This window comes from Glycine max, chromosome 18 (genome assembly GCF_000004515.6).
Source record: "Glycine max cultivar Williams 82 chromosome 18, Glycine_max_v4.0, whole genome shotgun sequence".
Classification (NCBI taxonomy): Eukaryota; Viridiplantae; Streptophyta; class Magnoliopsida; order Fabales; family Fabaceae; genus Glycine; species Glycine max.
Genome location: NC_038254.2, coordinates 10,847,472 through 10,862,436, shown reverse-complemented (window position 1 = coordinate 10,862,436; position 14,965 = coordinate 10,847,472). Strand labels below are relative to the sequence as shown.

The window sequence follows — 14,965 nt, the reverse complement described above, 5'->3', positions numbered from 1 at the left end:
CTTAACTAACTAACAACATAAAACATTTATATATTATGTGAATCATGACAAGTGAGCATCAAATTGATCATAGGCATCACTTTATTGCAAGCTCCTTATAGTAAACAATGTCTTGAGAAATTCTTCTCATACTATATAAACAAAAGGCATTTATTTCAAATCATTGGCATTTCAGAAATTCAAAAAAAAAAAAAAAAACCTAATCATCTGTATTATGATAACGTTTCCTCAGCAGCATTATTCTTATTATTATATCTACAGATGGACTGACAGCCAGATCATCCTAGTATTACAAAATTCCAGCAGTGACACATTACAAAATCAACTTCCTTGTCCGTGGTTGAGCATGAAGAACAGTAACAAACAAGTCCCTAGAGGAATCTTAGTTCCCCAACTCTATTGTTTCGCCTGCAGAAATCAGTAGAACAACAAATAAGCACAAGTATACCTACCAGAATAAATCATTATTTCTAAAAGAAAAGCACACAATTATCTTAGAGAAACGCATAATCTAATAGTAATCAATATTCTACTTTGTTTCTAACTCTTCTTTTTGTCCATTTTCCAAGGTTCCACCCACATGGGAACTACATTCAAGGTACCATCATATAACCATAGATGCTCCTATTAGAAGCCTCACTGTGAAGAACCAAAGCATATGCTCAAGTATTTGGTGTGGTCAACTTTGGAGGGTCCTGAAGGTAAGCCAACTTAAGTTGAAATTGACTTGGAAAAAGGAATGAGTAAAGGCAGGTTCAATGTATGAACCAAAAGGATTAGGAGGCATTTCAAAATCAAGCTACCAATAAAACACCAATTCACCTAACTTCAGTCAGAGTAGCATTCATCAGATGGGAGGGCAAAACATGAGGCACGCTGAATCGTTGATAACCAACTCCACCCTATGAACCACTTTTTTTTCTCCACTGTAAACTCTTACCAAATCAAAATTCTTCCAGTTAACAAAACCCATATAAAATTTGACAGTTTGAAGTCCAGATAGTTTAACAATGCAAAGGGTTCACCACTTTGATGTGCTAGTCCACATAAATGAGCATCAACAACCACCCTAAGGCCTAAACACATTCTCTCTAATGAATCCTCAAACCAATAATATGTAACAGTATGTGATTAATATTTCAAGTATAAATAGCATTTTTCTTTTAGCAGTAAATAATATGGCCTGCCAAAAGATCAATAAGCAATGATATACATAAAAAAATTAAAAAAAAAATGAATAATAGAAAATACCTGTGAATACAAGAAGGTTCCAAGGATAGCAATGGCAGCACCAAGAGCATTGATGGGTTGAACTGGTGTGTGGAAGATAATAATGGAAGACACAATGACAGATATACGTTTCATGGTGTTTCCAATGCTAAACGTCAAGGGAGAGATCTGATCCAGAGACATGTACGACACTTGATTGTATAGATGATAGAATACACTTTGAGCAGCTACCCACCTGTTGTGTACAATTGTCAGCCATACATTTAGTCATAATATTGAGAAGAGCAGAAGCTCAGACTCAAAAGATAGAGGATGAAAACAACAGACAACTCAATCAGAATTCAGAAATGAAAGCTATATGTTCAGTTACAATATTTAAACTAAACTGCACTAAAGGGGTAGTCTTTCATTCAAATTACAACATATACAAAACAGGTATTTGATAATCAATCCATTGCCTTGCTCAGACAATCTATCAGCCTGCAAGTCTCAAATTAGCATAACGACATGGTATAATCTTTTTGTGGCAGAAAAGAATGAAGTTGACAATTGACATATTCTAGCCAGAATTAAATGATATCATTCATTCTATATATACTACATCAAATCCCTAAAGTTAGTTCATATTTTCTCCAATTTATAAAGGGCAAATAAATAATTAAGGAATCAGGTAAGGTATGAATATGCAAGCCAATTGAATAATGCTGTTAATATAGGATCTCCAACACTCAGAGATGTGAATGGGAAGTCACTTCAAAATAAAAATCTATCAAATTGACCCCCAAGGCCCCAATATCTCTTAAAAACAAATGACTTTATTAAACATAAAGATGAAAAAGCCAGATATCCTCGCTAACTACCAACAATTTAAGTCATCTTCAGTTTGATGGTCGGGACTTGTGACCAGGAACACTGAAATGTCTCAGGCAGAACAGGAAACTAAGTTTGCTCTACAGGTCTATTCCACCTTTCCCCGTACTGATGTTACACGTGTCTTTCAAAAACAAATGAACCCATAATTTAGGAAATATAAAATAATTTTGCATTCCCGCATAAGAATAAGCAAAAGATTTAGATAATAGTTGTTTGAACTTTAAACCCTAATCAAATATTATGAAATTTTCCAGATATCACCTTAGAGCATGGAAAATAGAGATACATACAGATAGAGATGAGTGTAGCCATGATAACAAACATAGTAGAGATAACATTATATAAGTAGTCTTATTGAAATTACCATATGAATTGGGGTCCAATTTGAGACATAGCTGTTTGCCATCCAGCAGCCCACATCTGTGGTCCTTCCACAGCAATTGCGAAGGGTGTGAGAATTGCAAGGGACAAAATAGATAAACAAGCATAGTAATTCATTCCACTGACAGACTTTCCCTTCATGCCCTTTTTGGAAAAGATATTACGGAATACAAATGCCAAATTCGATATCATAGCTCCCATAAAACCTGAAAAAAAAAAGTCAATGAAATTAAAGTCAGGAGAGTGCAGAGGACTATAATTATGAGAAATTAGTTCCAGCACAATCAACCATAAATGACACCATTACGCAACTAAATCACAAGCAAATCACCCTTGCGCTTGGTGGATAAACTCACGCAAGAATAGACAACAAAATACAGTAAAGGCTAGTTCACTAACACAAAGAAAAAGTCACGTTACCATAACATAACCCAATTAATTAAACTCAAATTATCTTTTTTCAAGTCAAATTCAAGATTCATGTCAGTTTATCGTCCTATCTCCAACTTATTACTGTGCTTAACAAGATTAAAAAAAAAATCTTCAAAGGACAAGTTTATTACCGATCATATTGAAATTGAGCTCAGTCACAGCAGCAAGTGCACATCCACCAATGATTGGAATTAAAGACAGATAGACAGGCACAGGGAAGCTCTCACCCAAAAGAAATCTTGAAACCAGAACACTAAAAGCAGGTTCACCACTCTTGATAATATGTGTAAACGATACCGCAACTTTTGACATACTAACTGTTGCCGCTACATGTCCTATTGTATGTGCAACAGCAACCTGAAGGAGAAACAAAACAAAAACTAAAGTCATCATCCATTCAAAATGATAAATAAAGGAGAATGACTAAATTGATCAATAACATTTTTGAAACAATTATTCATACCAACAATTTAAAGGGCAATTTTTTATTGGAGGGTGGAGGAAGAAACTTTGTTAATTCTCAAGCTAAAGTGAAACCACTCTTTCAAAACTTGAAAATTGCCATAATTGATAAACGAAAATTCTCAAAATTAATTCTGTCCAATTCAGCCACAAGGTTTGAATGGAACAGACTCAATTTCCTCTACTTTGTTTTTTGTTTTATTCTGGAATCAACCAACATATCCAGATATGTGTGCAAAAATTGCTAAAAAGAAAAACCTTGTTTCCCCAGAACAAAAAAAAAAAAACAAGAGCAAGCAAAAACAAAGCTTTCACTTCCTCCCATCAATTTTTCTTTCCCTCAATAAACAAACAAAAATACCAATTAAAACTTACAGGGAACAAAGACTTCCAAAACTCAGGATCAGTCTTGGGGGCTTCTGCAATCCCAGTGGCCCAAGAGATCAACATCATAAGAGACCCACATGCAAGTGAGAGAGTTGAAGTAAGCCAAGGGTAAGGGTAGGCATTCAGAACCTTCTTGTTATAAATATTGAACACCACATTCAGAGCCCACCAGGTTGCAAAATATATCCCAATTTTTACCTTCTTTGCAGCCTCTGACGGTGTGCTTGCACCCTCAACCTCTGATCTGTCTGCCTCATAGGCCTCACACTTCACCAAATCACCCCTTTTAGCATCACTCTTCACTGACACAAAATTTCCAACACCAAGAGAAGCACCAATGTGGAGTGGCTTTTGAACTGAAACAAGAGATCCTTGACCCTTTTCTCTTGACAAAGAGGGTAAAAACGACCTTGCCTTAATTGGAGTTGCATGTCTTTGCCTCAAAAGAAGATCAGAACCACTGATCCCTACAACAGGCTGTCTCAACGAAGAGATCATTGTAAAGGGTAGGCGAAAAATTCAAGCTTTTCTGACAAAACCTTGGTGGAGTACTGAAAAATCTCAAACGAGAGAAAGAGAAGAAACAAAGATCAAATCAGAGACACTCTTTATATACGAGAGGATGTCTTGGCTTTGATCTTCTGCCCCTCTGAGATCTTGAAAGGTTTATGTATGTCAAACCAAGCCAAACCACTGCAAAACAATAATAATAATAATAATTAAAAAATAAAAAGGAGATTTTTCAGCAGAAAATTCAAGACGACACTCAAAAGCATAGGAGAAAAAGAAAAATAAAGGAAAGGGAATGATGTCTTGGAATCTTACCTTAGAAAATTGAAAATGGTGAACAGCAATGTGTATGGTCGAATGATGTTTGGTGTGTTGTGTTTTGTTTACCGTATAAATAATAAAAACAAGATGGGAATACTGTGTTTGTGGGGTTTGGTGGCGGATACGTGACGGTGAGGGTCAGTGTTGTTACTTCCTCTCTCTCGGGTTTGGGTTTGATGACGGCATTGAATATCAAGAAACGAAAGATACAAAGTAAGACCTTTGAAAACTCAGTCCAAAATGAAAGAGAATAATGACACATCCTATAAATTTAAACATTGTTTTTTTTTTTTTACTTCTAATTTAAACATCTCGTTAAAAACCCTTTTATTTCTCTCTTTTATTACATCATATTTTATATTTTATATCCTACTTATGTATTCTCTGTCACATTCAAGTACTAGTATATTTTTCCAACATGGAAAAACCCGTAACTATAACAGATGTCATGTACCTCTCTTGGGCTTAATTACCAAAAGGGTTTAATTTTCTTATAAAATTACCGATATGGGTATATTCCAAGTAAATTACCGATATGGGTATATCTAGATCTCAAAGATAATTTCTTATAAAGAAATGGTGCTTTTAAACACGATTTTTGTTTTGTAATTTTCTTTTAAATAGAAAAATTGTCTTTACGATGAAGATTTTATTTTCTTTTTTGGTAATTTCGTTTCGTATAAAATATAACAACAAGAGGTTTTCTCAATTTTATAAAAATATGAAAAGAAAACATGCTAATAATAAAGTAAAAAAAAATGAGTGAAATTTAATATAACTTGAATGTCCTACGATAACTAATTATAAAAAGAAGATGAAATCTTACAAGCTATTTTATATATTTCACTGCTATATGGATAATTAGCACGAAAAAATCGGTCTTTAAAGGATTTGATGCTGTTGGAATAGGTAGCCAAGAGACCCCGGCGCAGACATCGCTCAAAGACATATCTACCTTAGGATTTTGGCAAACAAAGAAGTAATGCAAAAACACATTAACAGTCGGGGTCCTACTAGCATCGGAACCGTGTTTCCGCTATTTTCCTCACCATTCACTTCAACCTCTCCATCAGGCAAATCATCCATACCCCCAAAATAGGAAAATCTCATAACACATTCCCTACTAGCATCGACATTGTCATTACCGGCTTTGACTTCACCATCAGATGCAACAACAACATCATTGGACACAAATATGCCTGATCATCCATATCCATATTCTCGGCACACACATGCTCGGATGAAAATGTCCACTCATAGGCTTCGATTTCCCCTATCAAAGGAAGGGTAGATGAAGAAGTTGCACAAATAGATTTTGTCGTATGAATGCGATGGTCGTCACCCTCGTCTCCTGAAAAGCACAACCAAATTTAGGCGACGCTCAACCAGTGCATTCCACACACACACACACACAAAAAAAAAAAAAAGAGCGAAGAAGAAAAAGGGAGGAATACAAGAAAATAGAACTTGACCACAAATAATAGATAAAGGAACGACCACGCAGGAAAGCAAGTTAAAGAATGTAGATGACACCTTCATCTTCTTCACACGTAGAAGTCACCTTCGTACTTTAGAGAACAACCTTCCAAGCTCAGCAAATCTTTGACACACAGCAAACAGCAGAAGAGAAAATGACCAATGTGCCTATTTATACGGTACCAGGGTTGTGGGTCAGTGGCGTCAAAGCCGATGGCACATTCGGCTCAACAACCCATGAAGCGGGAAGAGTCAAGATCTGGCGGTTGGGGATGAATAAACCCAACCCAAACTAACGGTTGGGGCGTGACCACGTGGACAAAAGATCTCAACTCCCAAGAAAAGCAAAGGGAACGCGTATTCCCATAAAAGCTATGATTGCTAAACACCGTCGGTGCACCTCACGAAACATAAAGGTGACTTCTACAATAAATGAGGACAAAGAATAGGGTGAAAAAGATAAACTATTTTTAGGAAAAATGTGGTGTAATATAGTGAGTTAGATCTAATTAATAGTTATGATGAATGAGGATTATGACAGGCATGTTTAAATTGAAATAAAATACAACAAAATGCGTCGATCTCCTTTTTCTTTTCTTCTTGTCATTTGGGACGTCATGTCTCTTTTGCAGCTTGATATTTTTCACTGGAAAATCTTCTCTCTTTCAACAAACGACTTAACAGGCTAAAATAATCCTAGGGTTTCTTTTAAAAACTTATTTTTAAAAATGATTCATTTTCAAATATTTTCCTTGGGGGATCTATTTTGTAAGGATTTTGTAAGAATTTTGTCATTTCTATTGACAAAACACTTATTTTATCATTAAACATGTAATAACATTGTATGCATCCATGTCAGTGTAGCAGGTTCACGTGAGTGTCATGTGTATCGCCATCTACACTGGCGAAACACCATGAATTTTGTCATCACCATCGGTGAAACACATGTCCATGCATGTCATCATTCCTGCCAGCGAGTCCACCATAGGTTTCACCATCACCATTGGCGAAACACATGAATGTCGCCATCCTCAATGGTGAAACACCTCCCATTTTCATGTGCATGCTTAGCCAGCCCCAACCATTGTACCCTTTTCAGAAGCTTGCAGCCATTGTTTGGTTGAAGCATGTAGCCTTTTCAGAAGTTGCAGGCATAGCCATTATTTCTTTTGAAGGTGGGAGCGACCAACTCCATTTAACCATTGTGTGTGCAGAATACACACACTCCTTCAAGATTTTCTCCACGTTCTACCTTCAAGCAAATTATTCCGCTAGTGGTGGTGGCGAAAAGCTTCAATCCCGGTTCAACCTTCAATGCGAATTATTCCGCTAGTGGTAGCGAAACGCTTCAATCCAGTAATATATGATATATTTGTCATCCACTTCAATTTTTATATTATTGTTACTGAACAATAATTTTATTTAGTTTTTATATTAGGTAAAACTTTCTTTTTAAGTTAAAAGCAGTTACATTTTGCGCGAATAATATGTGTCTAATTTTTCGTAGTTATTTCACTTAGTAATTCTATTTAAAATAAAATATAATTGAATTCAACAGTTAAATCATCCAATATTGTTTATCAAATTTTACATATGAAGTCTAGTGTAAAAATAAACTAATCTTATTTCTTATAAAAAAATTATAGATAGTATTAGCTAGGTGTGTTTAAAAAATACACTTAGAAATGATTAATTATAAACAGTTAAAATTTGACTGAAATTTTTTCTCATCTTATAATTTTTTACATTTTTTAATATTAATATTAATTTTAATTGAGGTGTTGAAATTGCAATCCTCTAAGAGTGCATTCCCACAAGCCTTAGGATCGGTATTTGGTATTAATATTATGTTTATTTAAATATAATTGAATATGAATATCTTAAAAATAGTCTCTCGTATTAGAAATTAGTCATCGATATATTTTTTACTTAAAACATAGTAAGAAAATAATATTTATAATTTTTCATATGTAAAATGTGAGAAATCTGTATATAATTTATTTTTATCATTATCTTCCTAATGTCTCTACCATGTTGATTGGTCACGGAAACAATAAAATACAGTCACAAGTTTTTCACACACCGATTTTTAGTCCTACCACAAACTAGTCACTCAAAATCCCTCAATCCCTCATTTTAAATGTTGTAAGAAAATGAAAGGTAAAAATTCAAATTCCTATAACCCAAATAAATAAACAAAAATATATTTTTGTTAGTCAATCGAAATAGGAGACAATTTTATTCTTTTTCCCAAACTAACCAAAATACAAGGTCCATTATAGAGGTGTATGATATATTTATTTTACATATATATTTTGGTATTATTTATTATCAATATGTTAATATTATAAAAGTATTTATGCTAAGTTATTATTCTGTTTATATATATATATATATATATATATATATATATATATATATATATATATATATATATATATATATATATTCTGTTATTTGTTTATTAATTTTTGTGCATATATTGAATTGAATTTAGCTTTTATAATGTTTATTGTGTTATTATTTGTTTAACTTCTTTGCATATATTTTAATTTATTTTGTATAATATATTTATGGTGTCATTAATATTTTTTATATATATTTAATTTAATTTTTATAAATGTACTTAATTTTATTATATTGTGTACAAATATTTTATAAAAAAATTTGTCAGCTATTGTATTATATTTTATTTTGCAGTATTAATGGCATCTTCTTCATCATCTTCGTCAAATATAAAAATTAAATCTGATCCAGTTGATGGTGACATGTTATGGATGCAAGATAAGCATGTTTCACAGCATATTTGTGTTGGACCTTGTGGCCTCAATAATCTTAAGAGGGATAGGTTTAGAATATAGAAGAAGCAACAACAATCAATTTAACAATGTTCTTTAAACATGCAAGACACAATTGATTGCAACAAAATAAATAAGATAAGGGAAGAGAGAATGCAAACACAGTTTTATACTGGTTCGGCCACAACCCGTGCCTACGTCCAGTACTCAAGCAACCCACTTGAGATTTCCACTATCTTTGTAAAATCCTTTACAAAGTCTGAACCACATAGGGACAACCCATCCCTTGTGTTCAGATGCTTTACAACAAGAGACTCACAGTCTCTTAACCAATCTCATTGAATAAGAAGAATAGAAGAAGAATTCTCTCTTCAAGAGAAGAATATTACAATGAAGATTATGTAAGAATCCTTATAGATTTTGCAAGTGTTTGGTCAAGGATTTCTTTTGAGAGAGCATTTGACAATGAAGTTCTTTTGGAATCTCTCTCGTTGTCTTTTGAGAGGATAAGACACTTTTTCCAAGCAAAACTCTCTCTAAAATTCGTGCCCAAGTCACCTATTTATAGGCCTTTGATGACCATTCACAAATCTAATGAAAAGATGTGACTGTTGGCAGATTTTCTGAAAACTTTCCACTGGTAATCGATTACAATGTTTGTGTAATCGATTACACAGTTATAATTTGAAGGGTTATGACTTTTGAATTTGAATTTCCAAAGTTTCGTTGCTGGTAATCGATTACAGACATATGGTAATCGATTACATGTTGAAAATTCAAATTCAAAACCTTTTTCAACAGCTATTTCTCAACCCTGTCTTCGGGTAATCGATTACACTTCCTGGTAATCGATTACCAAAGCCTTGCATGTCTTGAAAGCACTTTGTTTTAAGGCAAGGCTTGGTCTTTAGTGAATCTTGAAACAAGGCTTTGTTTGTTGAAGCAATCTTGAATTATTCTTGAAGCAAATGCTTATCATTTGAAGTAGCCTTGTTAGATTCTTCTTTGACATCATCAAAATCATGTATACATACATTCACATTCTCCCCCTTTTTGATGATGACAAACATGTGATTTCTTCTCGACACCATCAAAGCTTGCATGATTTACATCTCCCTCTTTCTCAAGCAAATTCTTCTTGATATCATCAAAATCTTCATGATTTACATTCTCCCCCTTTTTGATGATGACAACCACCTGTAGGTTAGGAGCAACAACAAAGAAAATATCTATTTGCATATAGTTTACTCCCCCTTGGTTTTACAATGATTGCTTATATGAGACAATTGAAGATTTCATATTTTTCATATATAAAAAGTTGTCTCATAAAACAATAGATAATTTTTCTTACTATTTTATCTTTTATCTTTCTCTCCCCCTTTGTCAACATCAAAAACAAATCATGAATAGAGAGGAGAAAGATGTTACCACTTGTTGAAATGTATGAGAATCAAGTGATACCAAAAGGCATTAAAACAATCATTCAATATTAATCAAGCAAAAACAAGTACAATAACACATCAATCAAACACAATCAAATACAATCAATAATCAAATATTTCAAATCAAATTAATTAAATTAACAATCAACTAACTATACACAATAATTTCTATTATTAAAAAAAAATCAAATTTCAAAATTCAAATTTCAAATTTCAAATTTCAAATTTTAAATTTTAAATTTTAAATTTTAAATTTCAAATTCCAACTTCCAACTTCAACTTTTAGTAACTTCCCCTTCCAACTTCCAACCTCCATTTTCAACTTTCAACTTCCAATAACTTTCATTTCCAACTTCCAACTTCCAGTAACTTCCACTTCCAACTTCCAACTTCCATTTTTAACTTTCAACTTCCAATAACTACTTCCAACTTCCAACTTCCAAATTTTAATTTTCAATTTTCAATTTTCAAATTTAACTTTTCAAATTTCAATTTTCAATTTCAAATTTCAATTTCAAAATTTCCTTTTCTAAATTTGAAATAGTTTTCTTAAAACATGAAACTAATTTGAAAAGTTTAATAGATTCTTTAAAAACAATCAAAAACTCAATCAGGAACAAACATCAAAGACAATACAATCAAACACACAATCAAAAATACAATCAATCAATCATCAAACACAGTCAATCAAATTCAATCACAATCATCAAGGACAGTCTAAACTCAAGTAGAAAGCAAGCATCAAAAGTAATCAATCAAAGACAAGTGACCTGTTGGTATCATTTGATATTACTTGTTGGGGTTGTTGATCAAGTGACCTTTGTTTGTTGTCTCCATATATCGCATATTCATTTATCTTGGAGAGAAATATGAATAAACTTTGATGCATGTCATGTGTTTGGAGAAATTGCTATCAATGTATCGACTTTGCTCTTCTCCATTTTCATAGTCTTTCATCATGATACCCAGACTTATGATTTTCTACTCTGAATCACTTGAATAATTTATGACATTATCTTCCCAAGTGATGTATCCTTTCTTTTCTTTCTTCCCTTTGAAATTCATCTTGTCGGATTTTTCCATTCTTCTTTTAAACACAGGACAATTGAATCTCATGTGCCCAATTTGATCGCACTTAGCATTTTGGGGCTAAAGAGGAATCTTCTTCTTTCTTCTTTCATCATCATCTTCTTTCTTCTCTAGTTTTTTTTTATATAGTTGCATTTCTCTCTACCATTGTAGGAATATAGGAATCAAATTCAATGGCTTCCCATATCTTTAGATCTATGGCTTCTATAAAGATCTGTATTTGGGTTTTCCAATAATGATAACCCTCACCATTGAACATAAGAGCCTATTGATAGAATTTCCCTCAGAAAATGGAAATTTGGATGAGACCATATCTATTCTTGAAGTTTTTAAACTTTATACAAGAATCCTGCTCTGATACCACTTGTTGGACCTTGTGGCCTCAATAATCTTAAGAGGGATAGGCTTAGAATATAGAAGAAGCAACAACAATCAATTTAACAATGTTCTTTAAACATGCAAGACACAATTGATTGCAACAAAATAAATAAGATAAGGGAAGAGAGAATGCAAACACAGTTTTATACTGGTTCGGCCACAATCCGTGCCTACGTCCAGTACTCAAGCAACCCACTTGAGATTTCCACTATCTTTGTAAAATCCTTTACAAAGTCTGAACCACACAGGGACAAGATAAACATGTTTCACAGCATAATAAATAAGATAAGGGAAGAGAGAATGCAAACACAGTTTTATACTGGTTCGGCCACAATCCATATTTGGCATCTTCTTCATCATCTTCGTCAAATATAAAAATTAAATCTGATCCAGTTGATGGTGACATGTTATGGATGCAAGATAAGCATGTTTCACAGCATATTTGGAATGAGGAAGAAGATAGAAAATTACACATTAGACGAGTTGTCCCCACATACCAAGGTCAAGAAGAAATACCAGACGAAATTATTCCTCTACTTCGGCAATCTAGTTTTTACTGGATTATGAAAATGGGATATTTAAAAATAAATGCGGCATTAATTAGCACCTTGATAGAAAGATGGAGGCCGGAAACACATACTTTTCACATGAGATGCGGAGAGTGCACTATTACTCTTCTAGAGGCATTTGTTTTATTAGGTCTCCATGTGGATGTGTCACCATTAATTGGTCCAACAAACCTTAATTGGGTTGATTTATGTGGAGAATTGTTAGGGGTCAGACCAGAAGAAGGTGAATTTCAAGGTAGTTTGATTAAATTAGGTTGGCTGGCTCAACATTTTCCACAATTAAATAACCATGACGGCAACTTACAACAAGTAGAAAGGTTTACCCATGCATGGATCCTAAGATTCATTGGAGGTGTCTTATTTGTTGACAAAGGCAGTAGCAAAGTTTCGGTAAGGTACCTATAATTTTTACGGGACTTTAGAGAGAGCAGCACGTATGCATGGGGAGCTACCATACTTGCTTATTTATATAGAGAGATCTGCAACGCCACCAATTATAAAATTAAATCAATTGGAGGTATGTGCGTCTTAATACAAATGTGGACATGAGAACGATGTACAAGTTTGACTCCAAAGAGGACTCCTCCACTAATAGAAAATAAACGACTTGGACACAAGTTAGTCGTTTAAAAAATTAGATTTCATTTTAAAATAATTAATAATGTAAGTTATATTAATTTATAATTTTTTTAGGTGGTTGCGACGGGGAAATCAACATATCGGCAATGATGATTTGATACTTTTTCGTCACAAATTAGATATTATGAAATGACATGAGGTAAGAACATTTAAATGCATTGCTTAAATAATAAATAATATGTCATATTTCACTGAAAATAAACAAAATTGGAATTATATGCAGTTTGTGTGTTATGTCAGTGTTGTCTCCAATTTGTTTAGTTGGAAGTGTAGCATGATGTGTAGCGGTGCCACTAATTTGTTTCCAAGTTATTGAGTGGCACCAACCTGATAAAGTGTTGAGACAATTTGGAATGCAACAACCAATTCCACGGTGTCATTCGCAACCCTTTAATATTCATAGCATAACATTGAAAGGTAAACATGATGAAAATTGGGGCCAACTGTTAGGCCCAATGATCAATCAATGGAACAATCGGGTTGATTTTAGGGTTGACGGTTATCCTCGACAAAAAGGCCTACTGAGTTTTAAGTCCGACTATATGGTGTGGTATAGACAAAAAATGAAGATGTTTGTTGACTCTAAAAATGCAAACACAACTATATTAGTATTTTTAATTTTTTTTTCTAAATATTTAAGTTTAAATTATTTATGAAATTTTAGTCCATTAATTTGAACACCTAATAATTATAAGCTGAAGTTGCAGAGAATCACTGAACCTCTATCACACGGTCCACCAACAGAACATGAATTTCCAACACAAGAGTTTAATATTCTCCAATCAAGTGTTGAAACTCACAGCATAGCCAAACGAAGGGAGGCTGTTGAAGCGGAACCATATTTGTACCTATAGATGGTAGAGCATGGCCATGGAATGTATTACACACCACCAACATTTTCTCAGTATCCAGCACAGATGTATCAGTATCCATTCGAAGGTCATCAAAGTAATACTTCTGCAAGCGAACATTCATCAGGTGGTGCTGCGGAGACATATCCCAATTTTTCATGGCCTACTATGACCCCTTGCAACGTCATGCTCTAGTTCCAACACCTAATGCCCTATTAGGTACTCAATGGAATGTACCCGGAGCAATACCTGATATGGATGAATTATTAGGTGTTGATTTACGTCACCAGTTTTCTGCTGAGGCTGATCAAGTTGAAGATAGGAGACATCGTGGCAGAAGAAATCTTGATAGACACGCACAAAAATGGAAACAACCATGTGGCACATCCTCACGTCATCATGGACATCATGACGATTGATTTTCATATTAGTATTTAAATATTTTATTGTATGTTTTTAATTTAAATTTTAGACTTTTATTATCATTTATGTTATGAATATTAACCAATTGATGCAGTTTATGTCGCACACAAAAATATAATAATAAGTAATTTAAAAAACAAACTGATGATGGATAGCTACCATTTCATTGAAGTAGACAAACAAAATACATAAATCAATTAATTTAACAACTTTCACATTCAGATTGGACATCGACGCCTGTTGTGTCCTTGTCTTCCACATCTACTACATTTTTGTCGGTGCTCAGATGGTTCGAGTCAATCCATCTCATTCCTCATCCTTGTTGATTTTGGCCGACCTTTCGCACGAATTGTACTTGGAGTAGGGATAAGTGTCAATGAGCCATCAGAAGGAGGAATTGTTGCTTCATTCCCAAGAGGTCACCATTGTGCAGAGTAAGCTTTTAAGATGTGGTCATTCGTGTAAACAACATTTGCATATTGGAACTAGTTCATGCTCACGTAACCACAAGCAGCAATAATGTGTGAACATGGATAGTGAAGTGCAGAATACTTTCCGCATTGACAATAATGGTCATTCAAGTTAACTACCCACTTTTGTCCGCCACGTTGCGTTCTAGGATTGAAGGTCTCCTCTACTTCAAACCTTGTTGAGTGGATATCATAGATGCGGACGATGTGCAAACAAGCTTGTTCTTGATTTTT

At 33.7% G+C, this 14,965-nt stretch overlaps 1 protein-coding gene and 1 long non-coding RNA gene across 2 annotated transcripts; one reads left to right on the top strand and one right to left on the bottom strand.

Annotated features, from left to right (window-relative positions):
- Nucleotides 1–52: 52 nt before the first annotated feature.
- On the bottom strand, nt 53–6,212 carry LOC100801832 (glucose-6-phosphate/phosphate translocator 1, chloroplastic). Its single transcript, XM_003551852.5, has 7 exons — nt 6,130–6,212; nt 4,591–5,947; nt 3,754–4,458; nt 3,048–3,273; nt 2,468–2,690; nt 1,252–1,465; nt 53–408 (listed from the first exon to the last, which is right to left on the bottom strand). The coding sequence occupies exons 3-7, from the start codon at nt 4,261–4,263 to the stop codon at nt 397–399; spliced, it is 1,185 nt and encodes a 394-aa protein (XP_003551900.1). The 5' UTR covers nt 4,264–4,458; nt 4,591–5,947; nt 6,130–6,212; the 3' UTR covers nt 53–396.
- Nucleotides 300–1,250, top strand: LOC106797135 (uncharacterized). Its single transcript, XR_001386161.3, has 2 exons — nt 300–442; nt 570–1,250. It is a non-coding gene; the product is annotated as an uncharacterized lncRNA (long non-coding RNA).
- Nucleotides 6,213–14,965: the final 8,753 nt, after the last annotated feature.